The sequence below is a fragment of the Chlorocebus sabaeus genome, chromosome 3 (assembly GCF_047675955.1).
Source record: "Chlorocebus sabaeus isolate Y175 chromosome 3, mChlSab1.0.hap1, whole genome shotgun sequence".
In the NCBI taxonomy this organism is placed as follows: domain Eukaryota; kingdom Metazoa; phylum Chordata; class Mammalia; order Primates; family Cercopithecidae; genus Chlorocebus; species Chlorocebus sabaeus.
This window is the reverse complement of record NC_132906.1, coordinates 11979344-11994656: the sequence shown is the minus strand read 5'-3', so window position 1 is coordinate 11994656 and position 15313 is coordinate 11979344. Positions and strand designations below refer to the sequence as shown.

Here is a 15313-nt window from a genome sequence, read left to right as displayed (position 1 = left end):
GTATGGAAATCCACAGGCCATTTTTTTATGCATTTGAAAATACCTTTTTGACATCAAAATATTCCTTCTCAAGAGTTTTGTGTACGATCTAAAACAAACTTCCAATATATTTACAAAAATTTAAAATGAAAAGTGACACAATAGAAGTTGTTTTATACATAGGTATTTATTAAAACTTCTTCAATTTTTTAAAAAAGTAAACATTTCTTTGGGATATAGGAAATTCAGAGTGACATGAATTAAAATGACAGCAAATAAAAACAAATGTATTTTAGTACAATGCATCTTCATTGGTGAAAAGTAAGCAAACTTTTCATTAAGCTTAAATGAACTTATTTGTATTTTCACTTGGATTTTTTTAAATGATGTTAAGTTGTCAGCAATGCCTGTATAATTAAAATAATCCCTGAAAATAACAATTGTTGATTAAGCAGCATATCCTACTATGAGTGGTTGCAATAGGGTTATTAGAAATAAACACGTGGGCTGGGCACGGCGGCTCACACCTGTAATCCCAGCACTTTGGGAGGCCGAGGTGGTTGGATTGTCTGAGGTCAGGAGTTCAAGACCAGCCTGGCCAACATGGTGAAACCACATCTCTACTAAAAGATACAAAAATTAGCTAGGCATGGTGGCCAGTGCCTAAAATCCCAGCTATTTGGGAGGCTGAGGCAGGAGAATTGCTTGAACCTGGGAGGCGGAGGTTGCAGTGAGTGGAGATCGGGCCACTGAACTCCAGCCTGGGTGACAGAGCGAAACTCCGTCTAAGAAAAAAAAAAAGAAGGAAATTAAACATGTGACTCTTTGCTAGATATGACAATGTTAACATTATGAATTATTTTGATGGCCCAGATCCCAATTCATGGGGGAAAAAAAAGCCATTTGGCCCATGGACTTTGAGTTTTGAGTTTTCAGCAAAATATGCCTGAAATGGACCTTGACATGGACTTGATCCAATCTGAAGAATATCCGTGCTATAGAGAATTCTGTATAAAATGTGTTTAAGGAGTCCATGATACTGCAAACTCAGGAAGGATTATAATCAGAACCACTTGTACAAACAGATTAAGGTGGCAACCCACTAAGTAAACATTAGTTTTTCAAAGTGAGTAGGTTAAGTTAAATTAGTGATACAAGTTGCTAGAGCCCAAACAGGGAGTTCTTGATGTTGTTGCTGTGGGAGGTTGAACTGCATTTTTCAATTAAGCCTCCCTTATGGTTTGGAAGTATCAGATACGAATCTTTACATTTAATCAGTTCTTGGGCTAAAGTTGACACTAGTCTAAGGCTAAAGCCACATTACTTGAAAGAAATAAATGTCTTTGGCCCTTTCTGAGTCACAAGCAAGCAGCCAGATCAAAGCAGGCTTTATTTTAGCTAAGCAAACATTTACAGAGTGTGGCTTCTGTACCGGGCACCGTGCTGAGCATGGCAGAGCATATGGATGGATGAGACTCACTCTCTGATCTTAAGGATCTTACAATAAGGGAGATGAGGCATGAACATAAATAACTCCAACACTACAAAGTTGGAGAAGTTCCAAAGAAAGGTTACAGAAAAGTCCAAGGAAAGAGAGATGAAGAATGAGGGCTTCACGGAGGAAGTGACAACTGAAGGCTGAGATATGTGAGGAACACATTTTGGGTACCTGCTCTGCAGATAGCATAAACTGATGTCAGGAGAGCCCAGGGTATTCATCTGGCTTGCATGTATGGCAGACATACAGAATGACACCAAATGACACTGAAAACGACACTGGGGCCATAAAGGAAGGACATTGAATACTAGGGCAAGGAGTGTATGCTTGATTCATTAAGCATTGGGGAACTGTCGGGTGTTGTTGAGGGATTTATTTTCTAGACATTCCAAACTTTAAGAATAAAAAAAGAAAGTAATTCATATTACTTTACAGTTACAATGTTCTCAGCTGTAAAGACGGAACCAAATATCCAACGAACAGTCGTTTAAACAATAGGTACATTTTATTATCTCACATAATTCCAGAGTTGGGTATCCCGCAGCTCAGTGATGCCAGGGCTAAAGTCAGCCTCTCTTGACTTTCCCTTTAAGGTCACAGTATAATTGTCATAACTTATATTTATCAGGTCTTCACAAAATCACATTCCAAGGCAAGAAGAGAGTGACTGCACTTCTCCTTGGCCATGTATCTCTTTTTATCAAGGACATACATCTTACAGAAGCTCTTAGCATTTTTCTTGGTCCCCTCAGGCAGAAGTGGTTTACTTCTTAAACCAAACACTGAAAAGAAGACCTGGGTTACCAGTTTTGGTTTAGGGCAGGTTTGGGTCTGAGGGAGGGACCCATTTTCCTGAGTATATTGCAGCTCACACCTGAGCAGAACATGTGCTTTCTTAATGAGGAAGAAGGGAAGAATGGGAATTGAGTAAGTGGCCAGCCTTGTATCTGCCACAGGGAGAAAGTCCATCAGCACCGTGTCATTGACCCAGGAATCTGGAAGTGGTGCACAAGAGGCACTGAACTGGACGAGCATGGAGGCTCAGGGAGTCAGCATACTAATCAAGGTTCTGAATTGCCTGCAGGGACTTCCAGCAGTGAGACTGAAGAGAAGACATTCCATGCATAGACCCTAGAGTCAAAGTTTCCAAACTGCTACTGTGGCAGAGAGGAACGGTTCCTCCTCAGTCCTCCAGAGAAGTTCTGTTTTCAGCTATGCCAGTTCTTGGGCTTTTGTCAAATGATGAAGTACATTGGAGTGTTCGATGAGTAATGAAAATATTTGAGTCCTACCCATCTGGAGGAGGGAGAAGGATGGAGGAGTCAAAGACAACCATAAGGCTTTAAGGCCTCATGATTGAAAGAATGTGGAAATTGGAGAGCAGAAGGGTTCAGAATCCACAGGATTCTGAATTTGAGGTGCCAGGATCTCCCATATGATTGCAAATTATCCACACTTAAAAATTCAAACCTAGAATCATCCCCTTAGAGTCAGGAAAGGGGCAGGACCCTCACTCAGCAGCGTGGTATGTAACAGAAAGCTGAAAGAGCATAGGATCCAAAACAAATGCTGAATTTAGGTATTTCAATCATTTTTAGTAAATAATAATAATAACAACAATAGTGGACAGGAAGTATTTTCGGAGGGATAAAAGAATAAGTGAATAGAAAGGAAACTGAGAAAACAAATAGAGATGACAGGTGACTCTTCAAAAATGATGGCTGGGAAAAAAATGTTGGCATGGAAAAGCAGCTTAGTAAAGTTAAACAATGTATACACACTGGACACTTTACCTGGAGCAGCGTATTTAAAACAATTCAGCGGCTCAAGCACCTCTCACAAGCTTGAGATCATTAGTACCATCTGTTTCTGCTCCACCCCAAGCGAGAGTAAGAAAATGGGTTTGCTATAATTTTAACAAAATGGCTCTTCTCTGTGAACCCCAGGTGTATCTTGTGCCAGTACACAATGGACATGCTGGGAGGAGTGGGGAAGGTTTCAGACCGCTGGAGGCATGCTCAGGCTTTTCCAGGAACTTGGATTTGCTAATCAGGGCCAGAGTGTGGTCAGCCCTGGGATGTGACGTCACGCCTCTGGCATGGGAATGCTGGCGAATCCAGCATCCATGGCCCCCTAGGACCACAAAGCCTGGGGCCAGCCAGGACCCCCACAGAAGGTCACACCTCATCCCTTCTAGAACAGCCAGCTCCGAGTTTGTTTTTATCATGCGCTCCTGCCAGTAGCAAATATCTGAATGTGTATTTATGTTTAGTAATAGAAATATACTGGATATACCATAATGTACTATGCACATTATAAAGCACCCCCGATCAGTATTGTTAATGGGTAAGAGAAAAGATAAACACACGTGGGAGTGCTAATGATTTCTTCTCACACCTCAAGAGGCTGTCAGGAGCACACCTCCCCACCCCTGGAGAGTGCAGACAGCCTAGTGTAGAGGCCCCTGTACCAGAACATGGCATTTTAAGAAAGACAACAGTGTTGACAGAAGCAAGCTCACGACAATGTCTTTCGCAGTGAGAGGACTAAACTGATCACTAAATAAACACAGCCACAGGTGGGAGCAGCAAAAGACAGCACCTATCACTCATTTGGTGTGGTTTTCCACTTAGTTCACCTCATATTGTTGGAACCAGTTCCCTGGTAAGCCTGCATAACCAGCAACCACCACGAGGACCACCCTCAAGGATGATGGGACTGAGAAGGGCCAGACACCCCCCATAACCTTAGGCAACCTGGTTTTTCTTCTCCAAGCACAGCCTCAATTTCCATAAACCCCAAGATTATGGAACAGGCGACGCTGGGTCTCCACATGAAGTCAATAGCAGGCATCCTGCAAAGCAAGCCCTGGGAGATTTGTAGGAAAAAGGAATATGTACAGGCTTCCCTTCGAGAAGCTGGCCCTCTAGGAATGAGGTCAGAGGTCCCAGCAGCTCAACACCACTCCCGGTGAATTGTGCAGCACTGGCATCATGGCCTGGCTGGCAGGGGTGGAGAAAGGCAAGGCAAGGCTACTGTTCCCTAACCCAGCGGTTTTCAAACCATGTCCCACAGAGCCCTGGGCATCCTGAAAGGGGCTTCCCAAACTGTTTGTCAGGGAGGATGGGCAAGAGGGATGCCAGGTTGACAGAGTCCTAATCACCAACTTCACTCAGAAGCCTTCTGAAAGCAGGCGAGTGGGTTGATTGCTCAGAATACAGAAAGCCAGGATGGTGGTGCCCCTTTCTAAACCCTGCTTGGCCATTGAGACTGCGGGATCCAGAGTTCAGTTGCAAGGGTTGGGACTCAGCTCTGCCTCCCATGAGCTGCAAGGCCTCAGCAATTACTGACTTCTTTGTGCCTTTCCTGCTGTTCTGGTTGTTGTTGTTGGTGATGACTCTGGGTGCATGTTCGCACCAGGAAGGTGGAGCTTACACAATGCCTCCCAGCTGGCTCTTTCTGTGTCTGCTCCTCCAATGACCTGGCATCCACTTTTCCTCAGATGTCTCCAAAGAGCAGCGGCTGCAGGCCGTGCAGGCTGCCATTCTGCTACTGGCCGACGAGAACAGGGAGGTCCTGCAGACACTCTTGTGTTTCCTGAATGACGTCGTCAACTTGGTGGAAGAGAATCAGATGACGCCTATGAACCTGGCAGTGTGTCTGGCCCCCTCCCTCTTTCATCTTAATTTATTGAAGAAAGAAAGCTCTCCACGGTGGGTTTTTTTTCTCAGTAAGAACAGTAATCCCAAAGCAGGCATTCCCACAGTTTATAAGACTGGATGGATGGATGGATGGATGGATGGATGGATGGATGGATAAACGGATAGATAGATATGAATGGATATATTGATAGAGAGACAGATTATAGATAGGTAGGTAGATAGATCGACGATAGATTGATAGATAGATGATACATAGATAATAGATGACAGCTAAATAGATAGATGATAAATAGATGATAGATGATAAAGAGAGGATTGATAGGTACATAATAGAGAGAGACAGATAATAGATTACAGATAGATAAAACATGTCTCCATGCTACATTTCAACTTCAGGATTTGTCAACACTCTTTTCATAATCAGAAAATCTTGTGAGGCACCCTAATTCACGGGGCTTAGATTCATAGAATTATTGAGTTAGCATTGAAGAATGCCAGTTGTGATGCAGAAAGCTTGAGTTTTGTGTTGTCTGTGTGAGTGAGGAGAAAAATATACACACAGTAGTATTTTAGAATCTTTAGAAGGCTATATTTAAGACCAAAACACAGGAGCTTGCAGTTAAGGGGCTTGAAACTTTGGAAAAATAGATTAATTTCATCCCCCGCTGTTCTTCCTGCCCTTTTAGTTTTCCAAGATTTTTCCTTGTGAACTGTCAGACTGTTAGCCTGATTCAGAATATCTAAGATATGTGATCATTGTTTTTATTTGGAAACACAAAAGCCTGGGATCTGGAGAGCATCTGGGTATAAACAGAAAACAAAAGGGATGAGTTTGGTATTGTGACAAGCTATTTGGTGTGGGATCTGCTTAGCACACTCACATTCAATTACAGAGTCATACAGAAGAAATACGCCACCGGGAAGCCAGATCAAAAGGACCTCAACGAGAATCTGGCAGCAGCTCAGGGGCTCGCGCACATGATCATGGAATGCGACAGACTTTTTGAGGTGAGCAAAAGGCTCGAACCTCCGCCTCCCTAGTCGCTCTTGGAACTAGATAAGACACTTGGGATTGTTGCTACATTTATGGTTTCTATCTGTTTGTTCCTGATTTTATAATGACAATAGTATATGCTCTAGCTCTGGTGTTTGCTTCCAAGAAAGCTGAGGAGCTAGCTATACAATTGAGGCTTTGATCAAGAACTCATACCCATGGTATGAAGACCTGATGGTTTTCATGCAAATAGTTGCATCACCTGCCATTGTCAGGTTCAAGGCCAGTCAGCCAATTATGTTCCATTTGATTTTACCTTGGGACTTGATTAGGTTAAACATCTGTGTGAGTGTGTGTGTAATACTGAGGGATCTTTGTTGCTAAGAACCAATGACAGCTTATGAATACAGCCACAGATATGTAAAAGAAGTAAGTGAACCAGACTTGTGGCATACTTTTGTGATAGAATTGGCATTTGTCAATGGGAAAAGTGTGCTAAAAAAGTAAAGCTATTCCCAAGTCCTGTTTGATGTTTCCCTTCACAAGTCTATCTGTTTTAAGTCTTATTCACGGTGGGTAAAGCTGTCTGAGCCCACATTTTGCCGAACTGAATAAAAAGACATTAAAGGTAAAATAAAAGGGCAATGGAAAGAATAAAGGGGAAGTCATTGCAATGTTTTGAATAATAAATACAGCCTCAGAAACATATTTGTATTTCCTGACTTTAGGAAGGCCCCTCCCGTCCTTGGCAGTGATCTTAGGAAAACATCTCCGGCCGTGTGGCCCTCGGCCCGTGGCTCAGAGCCGGATTGTGGGTGACATGGCTTTGCTTTCTGAGTCTCAGCATTTCTTTGGCTCAGTGTGTTGCCCTTTCGTGCATCCGTTGGTCTAGGTTCCACACGAGTTGGTGGCCCAGTCTCGTAACTCGTATGTGGAAGCTGAGCTCCACGTGCCCACCCTGGAAGAACTGGGGACGCAGCTGGAGGAGAGCGGGGCAACCTCCCACACTTACCTGAATCATCTCATCCAGGGCCTCCAGAAAGAAGCCAAGGAGAAGTTCAAGGGATGGGTCACGTGCTCCAGCACAGACAATACAGATCTTGCTTTCAAAAAGGTAATCGCAGAGGATGGAAAAAGATCACCCCCAGCAAGCCACAGCTAACCATCAGACATGTGTTTTTGCATTGAAAACAGCTGCTGTGTCCACAGGGCTTGGCACACACATGGATAGTTGAGGCACATGAACCATTCAAAGAATCAGTCCAGAGATCTGTTGCGTATAATCAGAGAGTAAACCAGACAGCTGGATCCCAGTCCTGGCTCTACCCCTTAGCTGTGTGATGTTGGGCAAGTCACACACCTCTCTGTGCCTCCATTTTCCCATCTGTAAAATGGGCATTGTAAGAGGCCCACTGTCAGAGGAAGGCTGATTTACAAACCAAATGGCTTAGAATAGTGCCTGGCACACAGTAACCATCGGGTGTGCTGGTGATTATTTTTATGATCATTATTATTCTTTTAAGCTTAAGGACTAAAATGTTAAACCTGAGGTATGTAGCATCACTCTCAATTTATAGAATCAGTGATGGTTTTTGAACACCCAGCAAAGTATGACAGAAAAACTAAAAGCCCAAACAAAAAATGTTGGACCCATTTCCCAGACAGCCTCTTCAGCTTCTGACGTTGTCTTTCCCAAGGTGGGCGACGGGAACCCCCTGAAGCTGTGGAAGGCTTCTGTGGAGGTGGAAGCGCCCCCTTCGGTGGTCCTGAACCGCGTGCTGAGAGAGCGCCACCTGTGGGACGAGGACTTTGTGCAGTGGAAGGTTGTGGAGACTCTAGACAGGCAAACAGAGATCTACCAGTACGTGCTGAACAGCATGGCCCCCCATCCTTCCAGAGACTTCGTGGTTCTCAGGTGAGCCTGACTCTAGGGTTTATGATGTTCTGTTCCAAAGGCAGGACACGAGCTATAGATGTGAGCACTTCCTGGTGGCTCCCACCAAAGTCCAGCCTCCATGGGGAACACGAAGCTGGCTCTTGTTTCCCTCAGTGACATCTGAGTGTTCTGTGTTGATGCCTGACTTCCTGTGTCCTTTCACCCAGCCTACAGCTCTGCCTGGGCTCTCTGATTGCCCCTCTCCTTGTGGAGCACACAGTTTATTAGGCCATAAATATGATTCATTTCCTCAGAGCAGACGGCCCAGAAAAGCTGCTGTTTGTCCAGTTGCACTTTCTGCCAAATTATGCAAATGGATCTGACTGGCTTTTCTTCTGATTTTGTTTTTCTCCCCTGGGAAAGTGTGTGTAACTCTCAAGGCTGGGGTAGGCATGACTTCAGAACTCATCTGTATAACTTCAGATGCTCATAGCTAGTTACCATGCTCAGAAGCCTTGGCGCTGCCCTGGAGGTCCAGAAAAGGCTTGCTGATTCTGTGTCTGCCAAGGAAATACTGCTTCTGATTGAGGTAAAGGTTGAGTTCCAGACCCCTGCTCTCGGAGTTTGGAAGGGGATACTCAACCAATCATAGAAAGTTTGCACAGTAGAGATGCAGCATTGCATCAGCCAGAACAGAAATCGAGGGTACTAAAGAACCTGAATAAAAGGTAATTAGATCAATATATCCTTTTTTATTGAAAATCTTGGCAAACTCTGTCTCATGTCACAGATCAGCAATGTAAAAAGAACCTATTGTGAAACTCCCAAATGTATATTTAAAACACTTTATGAAACCAGTTTTGATGGCAAACTAAAGGTTACTTTTCACATGAGCTCTTTATGACTTTGGAATTGGCCCTTGGAACCTTGACTTTTAAAGGTCAGTTTTCCCCAAATACATGTATTTATCTCTGCTTCCTTGGGATCCTGGTGGAGAATGCTGGCAGTTTATAAGGGTGGCATAGTACCAAAGTTATTAGGACATGAGTCATCTGGTGGAATTCAACTTCATGCTTTCACTCCACAAGGGGAAAGCTGAATAGCTGTTTCAGGATGGCTGCCATAGGAATGGGGCCATGCCATAGCGTGCCTCCTCCCTCCCTCCAGAGGAGGCTGAGGGCCTGAGTCTGTGTGTGGAACCTCCCTCCTTCCATCCATCCAGCAACCCCACCAGCCTGCTATTTATCAGTGCTTCGTTCCGTCACGACCACGTGCCAGGCACTGTGATAGGCTCTGGGTATGCCAGGTGAATGCAGAAAGCCACTCTCCTGCTCTCTTGGGGTTTGTACTTCACTGGGGAAAGGCCATAAAAAATAAGAAAGGGAAATGGGCTTACTTATCCTGGGAGGTATGAGATAGGGAGATAGTAAGGGATGGAATTTTAATTGGAATGGTCAGGGCGGGGTCTTGCTGCACTGATTTTTATCCAACACTTGAAGAAGTGGAGTGGACCATGAGGCCCTGAAGGAGAAGAGATGCAGTCCTCCACGGGCTAACAATGAACCAGATCTGGTTCCTAACAACAGGAATTCCTTATGTGTAGGATACAAGAAGGTGGAAAGTGACAAGTGTGGTGAGGAGGCACAGGGCTGAGATGCCTCCTGTCTTCAGAGCATCTTCCAGTCTAGTCTAGCACGTATGAGGCTGGTCACCTTTCAGGATTGCCGCATTGTCTCTCATGTCACACCCGTTGCTAGTTCCTTGGGAGCTTCCGCTGCGAGATGCTGGAGATTCTCGCATTTAGTCTGACAAACCTTTACAATTTTCAGTCGTCACGATTTATCACATCGTCGTTCGTGAAAAGAGTAGTCACAGCATGGAAGTCGCCGAGCGTCTGTGTGGGGCTTGGTTATTCCCAAGTTCTTGTCAAGCACATATCGCCATTTCTCTTCCTGGTGTAGGAGGACAGGGTGAAATCATGGAGGAGATAGCTTAGTAAGGGAATAGAATTTGTGGAGCAAATCATGGGAATTCTAAAAATACGATCGATTATTATAGATCCCTGGGGTAGAAAGGTAAGTTAGAGGTTGTTACACAGATGTTCGCATAGCTCCTGACTCCCATTCACAACCTTTTTTCAAGGGGTAGCCACCTCTGCTTGAATAGCTCCAGGAACAGGGAACTCACTGCCTCCCAGGGCAGCCCATTTCATTTCTGAACAGTGCACATTGTTAGACAGTGCTTCTCTCCTGCACAGAAATGTACCTTTCTATCTCTGCCTTCTGGAGTCAAATCAACCATATTCACTTCTTCTCCCACTCAAGAGCCACTCAAGTATATGAAGACAATAAGCAGGCCCACATATGTTTCCTTTCCTTCAAGCTAAGCATACCAGTTCACTTCTCCTTGAACATCCCCTCCTCCAGGAAGCCTTCTCCATATTCCTCCCGCAGCCCCCTCCATGTGAGCCCAGAGCCCTCCGTGCGTAACGTTATCAGTGCATTTACCTCGGTGCTTTTAGAATTCTGTTTAGAGTGTCAGTTTTTCTTCCTGGACTGTGTACATCTTTATGTGCTTGGTGTCTTCTCAGAGCCTGGCATATCTAGGTGTTTAATTGATGTCTGCTGAATGAATCGAATGGGTGAGTTCTAATTCCTAGACTGTAAAACCACCGCTTCGAGAACGGGCAGGAGCCTCCACAGCCGAGCAGAGCTGGGAGTTCCAAATGCAGATCTGAAAGCTGCAAGACCGTTTCTGGCCTCAAAGTCCCAGACTGAGATCTTTGCTTTGAAATTCTCTGTATAAATTTTACACAAGCTTATGAAAGCCATTAGCTTAATCCAAGTCACTAGCATTGGAATCTGAGCCCAGGTTGTTGGCAGGAAAATATAAACACAAACCTTAGCTCTGTGTTCAGGTTCTTCTTCCTCCCTCCGTCATGACTCTGATGTGTGGATTGTTTTGCTACAGGACCTGGAAGACTGATTTGCCCAAAGGAATGTGTACCCTGGTGTCGCTCTCTGTGGAGCACGAGGAAGCCCAGCTCCTGGGTGGCGTGCGAGCAGTGGTGATGGACTCGCAGTACTTGATAGAACCGTGTGGCTCTGGCAAGTCGAGACTGACTCACATCTGCAGGATAGACCTGAAGTAAGTGCTGACTCCCCCGATGGCAGGCTCAGATCTTGGGAGTCTCAGCTTGTACGGCACATCCAGCAGGGATGTCACCTTGATTTCTTATTTCACGGTATTTGTTTCCTCGTTGCCATTAGCGTGCTTTCCTAGGTGGCTGCGTATGCCTCCCCTCTGTCTTTCCCCCTTTCCTGAAATTCTGCACCTCTTTGCCTTTATTTTCTGTTTTATGCCCACTTATATTTCTGTCTTTCTCCCATGAAACACACACCAGCAGCAGAGCCTGACACATGGTAGGTACTCAGTAAATCAGAGTTCCCTTCTCTTGTGTTTCTTTTTGAGACAAGGTCTCGCTCTGTCACCCAGGCTGGAGTACAGTGGCACCATCAGGGCTCACCGCAACCTCCACCTCCCGGGCTCACGTGATCCTCCCTCTTCAGCCTCCCCAGTAGCTGGGCCTACAGCTGCCCACCACCACACTCAGCTAATTTTTATATGTTTTTGTAGAGACAGGGCCTCGCCATGTTGGCCAGGCTGGTCTCGAACTCCCAACCTCAGGTGATTTGTCCACCTCAGCCTCCCAAAGTGCTAGGACTACAGACATGAACCACCGTGCCCGACTGTGTATTTCTTTTATGCCTGCCCGCTTTTGCTGCTCCCTGTGGTAGTTCTTTGAGAAGAAGAAAAATCCAACCCCTTCAAGGCATTCATGGTGCTAAACCCAGTTCTTGGTCTGGGTAGACAAAATGGAGTTTTCACAGTGAATTCTGGATTTCATCTGAATCTTTTCATTTTACCCTGAGGTGTTGGTATCATTTGAAAGCATGTGATGAGTATTGAAATGAGAGCATGAATACTTAGCAGCCAGGACGTTTTCAAGGCCCCTGATGGCAGAATGAGGTCCTGAGCCCCTTGACGTAGCAGCCCGAACTGTGTGCAGGTGCACTGGTCATCGGGGCCCAAGGGCAGCCCTGTCCACCATGACTAATTGCTGTGATTTGAAAAAAACACCTTTCCCACTTCCTTTCTGATTTCTTTCCCCACAGAGGTCACTCCCCAGAATGGTACAGCAAAGGCTTTGGACATCTGTGTGCGGCAGAAGTTGCCAGGATTAGAAACTCTTTCCAGCCCCTCATTGCTGAGGGCCCAGAAACTAAAATCTGAGTTTTCCCCAGTGTGACATCAAACTCAGGGAAGAGGAAACTAAAGTAACGCGTATGGCAGAGACTGTGCACGTGAGAAAGCGAGAGAAAGAGGAACTGACGGACGTGGTTAATGCCTAAAAATGGAAACGTTAAGAAGTTGGAATGTTGGAGATGCAAGAATTTCCAAGAACTTTCTTAGCCTTCCTGGAGATGGCTACATCCCTACTAATATAATTTTAAAATGAGAACATTTATCTATATTACTTAAAATTAAATGGATTATTCCTTGTGCGTTGCCTAATTTGCTATTTAAAGGCTTCTAAGAAGCGTATATACTTAACTGTAAATAAATGTATGTATAGCATATGTACATATGTGTGTATATCTCCATCTTTACTGTATATATGTAAAATACCAATTTTATATAGAATTGTGTGTTTTGAAAAGGACAGTGTCTGACTCAGTGAGTCCCTTCCTCACATAGTTCTTTCCAAGTGGCTCTGGGCCCCATCTCTCCACTGTCCTGTAAGCTGTGCAGAACCTGCTGCTAACACCACGGTGTGAACATGCCCTGATACCTAACCAAAGATTAGTTAACCAAAGGAAAATAACGTTAAAGGAGACTTACGTGTCGTTTTGTTTCTGTTATTCAAAAACTGAGAGTGGAGTTCTGGGATAAAGCAGGGAAAGAATAATTACTCCTCCTTAAAGCAAAGCGGAGGGTGAGAAGTCATTACCAAATTTAAAGCTAGATGAGGAGTTGCCACTGGGCCCAGTAAGGTGGAATTTCCATGAGATACGGACCACCGGAGTCAGTGCGAGTGACTGAAACAGAAGCGATACCTCTCACTCCCATGCCCACCACTACAGACCCCAAGTCAAGATGAATACCACAGCCTTTACTTATTCACAGCCAAAGGGAGCCCCTGTGTTGTCTCAAGTTTTTATAAATACATTTCATAATGTTGTTAAATGTCATTCCATTTGACCAGTGGCCTATTTGGTCACAGTTAATTGGTGTTTCCTTATTGCACTGAATTCAACTTCAGACACCACACAAAGGGAGATGGTGACCATTCCGTTCAAACCCTAGATCATTACAGCTTCAGGGAATTCATATTTTGCTATGTGTAGGATACTCTTAAAATGTAATTCATTAACCTTTTACAATCTGAAAGACAGGGTTTTTAACTAACATAAGACCAAAACTATGTTCTTTGATTAGTTTTAGAAAATATGGTCGGGTTTATTAATTCTTCTGTGTTTCTTCACTAGCCAATCCAAGCTACCTATGCATTTGACCCGACCTTATTTATTATTGTACAGACTAAGCAAATTGACTCCCTTTAGCCAACTGCTAATGGATCGAATGTGCTTTTTATTGTAATTCAACAGCAATGGAGAGAAAGATAACTTATTGTGTGTTTGATTTCAGGGAGAGAGATTTTCTTTAGTCATTCATAATAGAGATTGATACGATTTAGCAATGGTGTTGGAGAAAAAAAGAAAAGCAAATGAGCGTTTTCAGGTTTTTTTGTATTATATGCATTTCTATAATGTTTCTGTTATCAGCAATGTGCAATTATTTTATTGAGAGGAATAAAAAAGCTTTCTATGAGTTTGATATGGTGCAAGGAAAATCATACAGTTTGAATTATGACCTAGAAATGTTTCATTCCCATGTAGCAGCAAATCCATAATTTTCCTTTCGGGCAATGCTTTGTGAGCAAAACAAAGTCCCTTCTGCCATAACATCTTTAATTTAACCACATATGCCAGATTACTTTATATGCATCAGCAAGATCACTAGTGAAGTTTAGTCTAGCTAAACACTAGTCCTGCTCCTGAGATGGGATCCTACGTGTTTGCAAAACATGATAGGCACACGAGGGTGAGTGGCTTTGTATCGCCCAGAGGGGTGCTTGTCCAGATTTCACATACACATGAATTACCTGGGGATCTTGTGAAACTGCAGACTCTGCTCCAAGTAATCTGGGCTGGGCCTGAGATTCTGCATTTCTCAGGAGTCTCAGGGATGCCTATGCTGCTGGCGTAAAATCACACTCAGAAACGAGGACCTAGAAGATCCCTAAAACAGAATAAAAACAAATGTGATTGTATTTCTGACTCTCCCTCTCTTCGAATTATCTGACTTTTTTGTTTTTGTGCACATAGTAATCATATCACTGCTACATAACAACACGGTGCATCTTTTTTGAAAAAGGAAAAGGGAAAGGAGAAAAAACGATGCATCAAGCTTGTTTGTCAAATACCACAGTATTTTATTCATTGTTATCTTGCCAATGGAAATAAAGTATGCTATTGCATTTAAATATTATATTTATACCTCATGTATATTTTTACCTCAATTGTTGGTATCAATCATCAATTGTAAATAAATAATTGCCAAGGCAAATAAATTTATATATATTAAATATTTCCTATTTTCTATAAAATAGATGTTGATTTTCATGCTTCATCTTTAAATGGAAAACTTGCTTCATGAGGGAGATTTCTCCCAAGATAGCCTGCCATGACCTTGACTCCTTGGTACCGTCTAGTCAATACTGTCTTCAAATACAAGGAAGTTGTTGTCAACAGACATTCATTATCAGTCTGGGTGCCTTAACCTGGGTCTAAGGGATTAAAGTGATGAGTGGGGATTTTTTTTTCTTAAATTTAATTGTCCTTAAATCTGGAAGTTATAAAAACACATTCATAGTATTTTTATCAAAGGTTTAGTAAACTCTTTAGCTACATTTTATTTTTGTTAAGTGAACAAGAAATCAAGATTTGATGAAATGACTTACAGCTGCACTACTAGACCATGAAAAGTAGCCACAAACGACTCTGAATCTCTTCCTTTCTACCCTTGAAATCTCAGCTTCACTTCTAAGTATCAGCAGAGAGAGCCCTTAAGAAAGCAGAGGCTCTCAAACATTCTCAGGCACAGGCTCCCGAAGCCACAGAAGCCCAGGACACCGTATGCCCCTACAGAAGTTGTCCCAACTCTGCTCTCTCCTTATCTCA

The 15313-nt window shown here is 43.6% G+C and overlaps 1 protein-coding gene across 12 annotated transcripts in view; it reads left to right on the top strand.

The window, feature by feature from the left end:
* STARD13 (StAR related lipid transfer domain containing 13) overlaps positions 1-14736 on the top strand; it is a 550191-nt gene extending 535455 nt beyond the window's left edge. For 11 of the 12 annotated variants that reach the window (XM_073013295.1, XM_007960090.3, XM_073013287.1 and 8 more), the window contains 6 exons: positions 4980-5190; positions 6033-6147; positions 7026-7247; positions 7831-8048; positions 10980-11156; positions 12185-14736. In XM_073013295.1, coding sequence (XP_072869396.1) covers positions 4980-5190; positions 6033-6147; positions 7026-7247; positions 7831-8048; positions 10980-11156; positions 12185-12302 — 1061 coding nt within the window. In that variant the 3' untranslated portion in view covers positions 12303-14736. The remainder of the gene's footprint in view (positions 1-4979; positions 5191-6032; positions 6148-7025; positions 7248-7830; positions 8049-10979; positions 11157-12184) is intronic. The other variant, XM_073013305.1, reaches the window with a different exon arrangement.
* Positions 14737-15313: the final 577 nt, after the last annotated feature.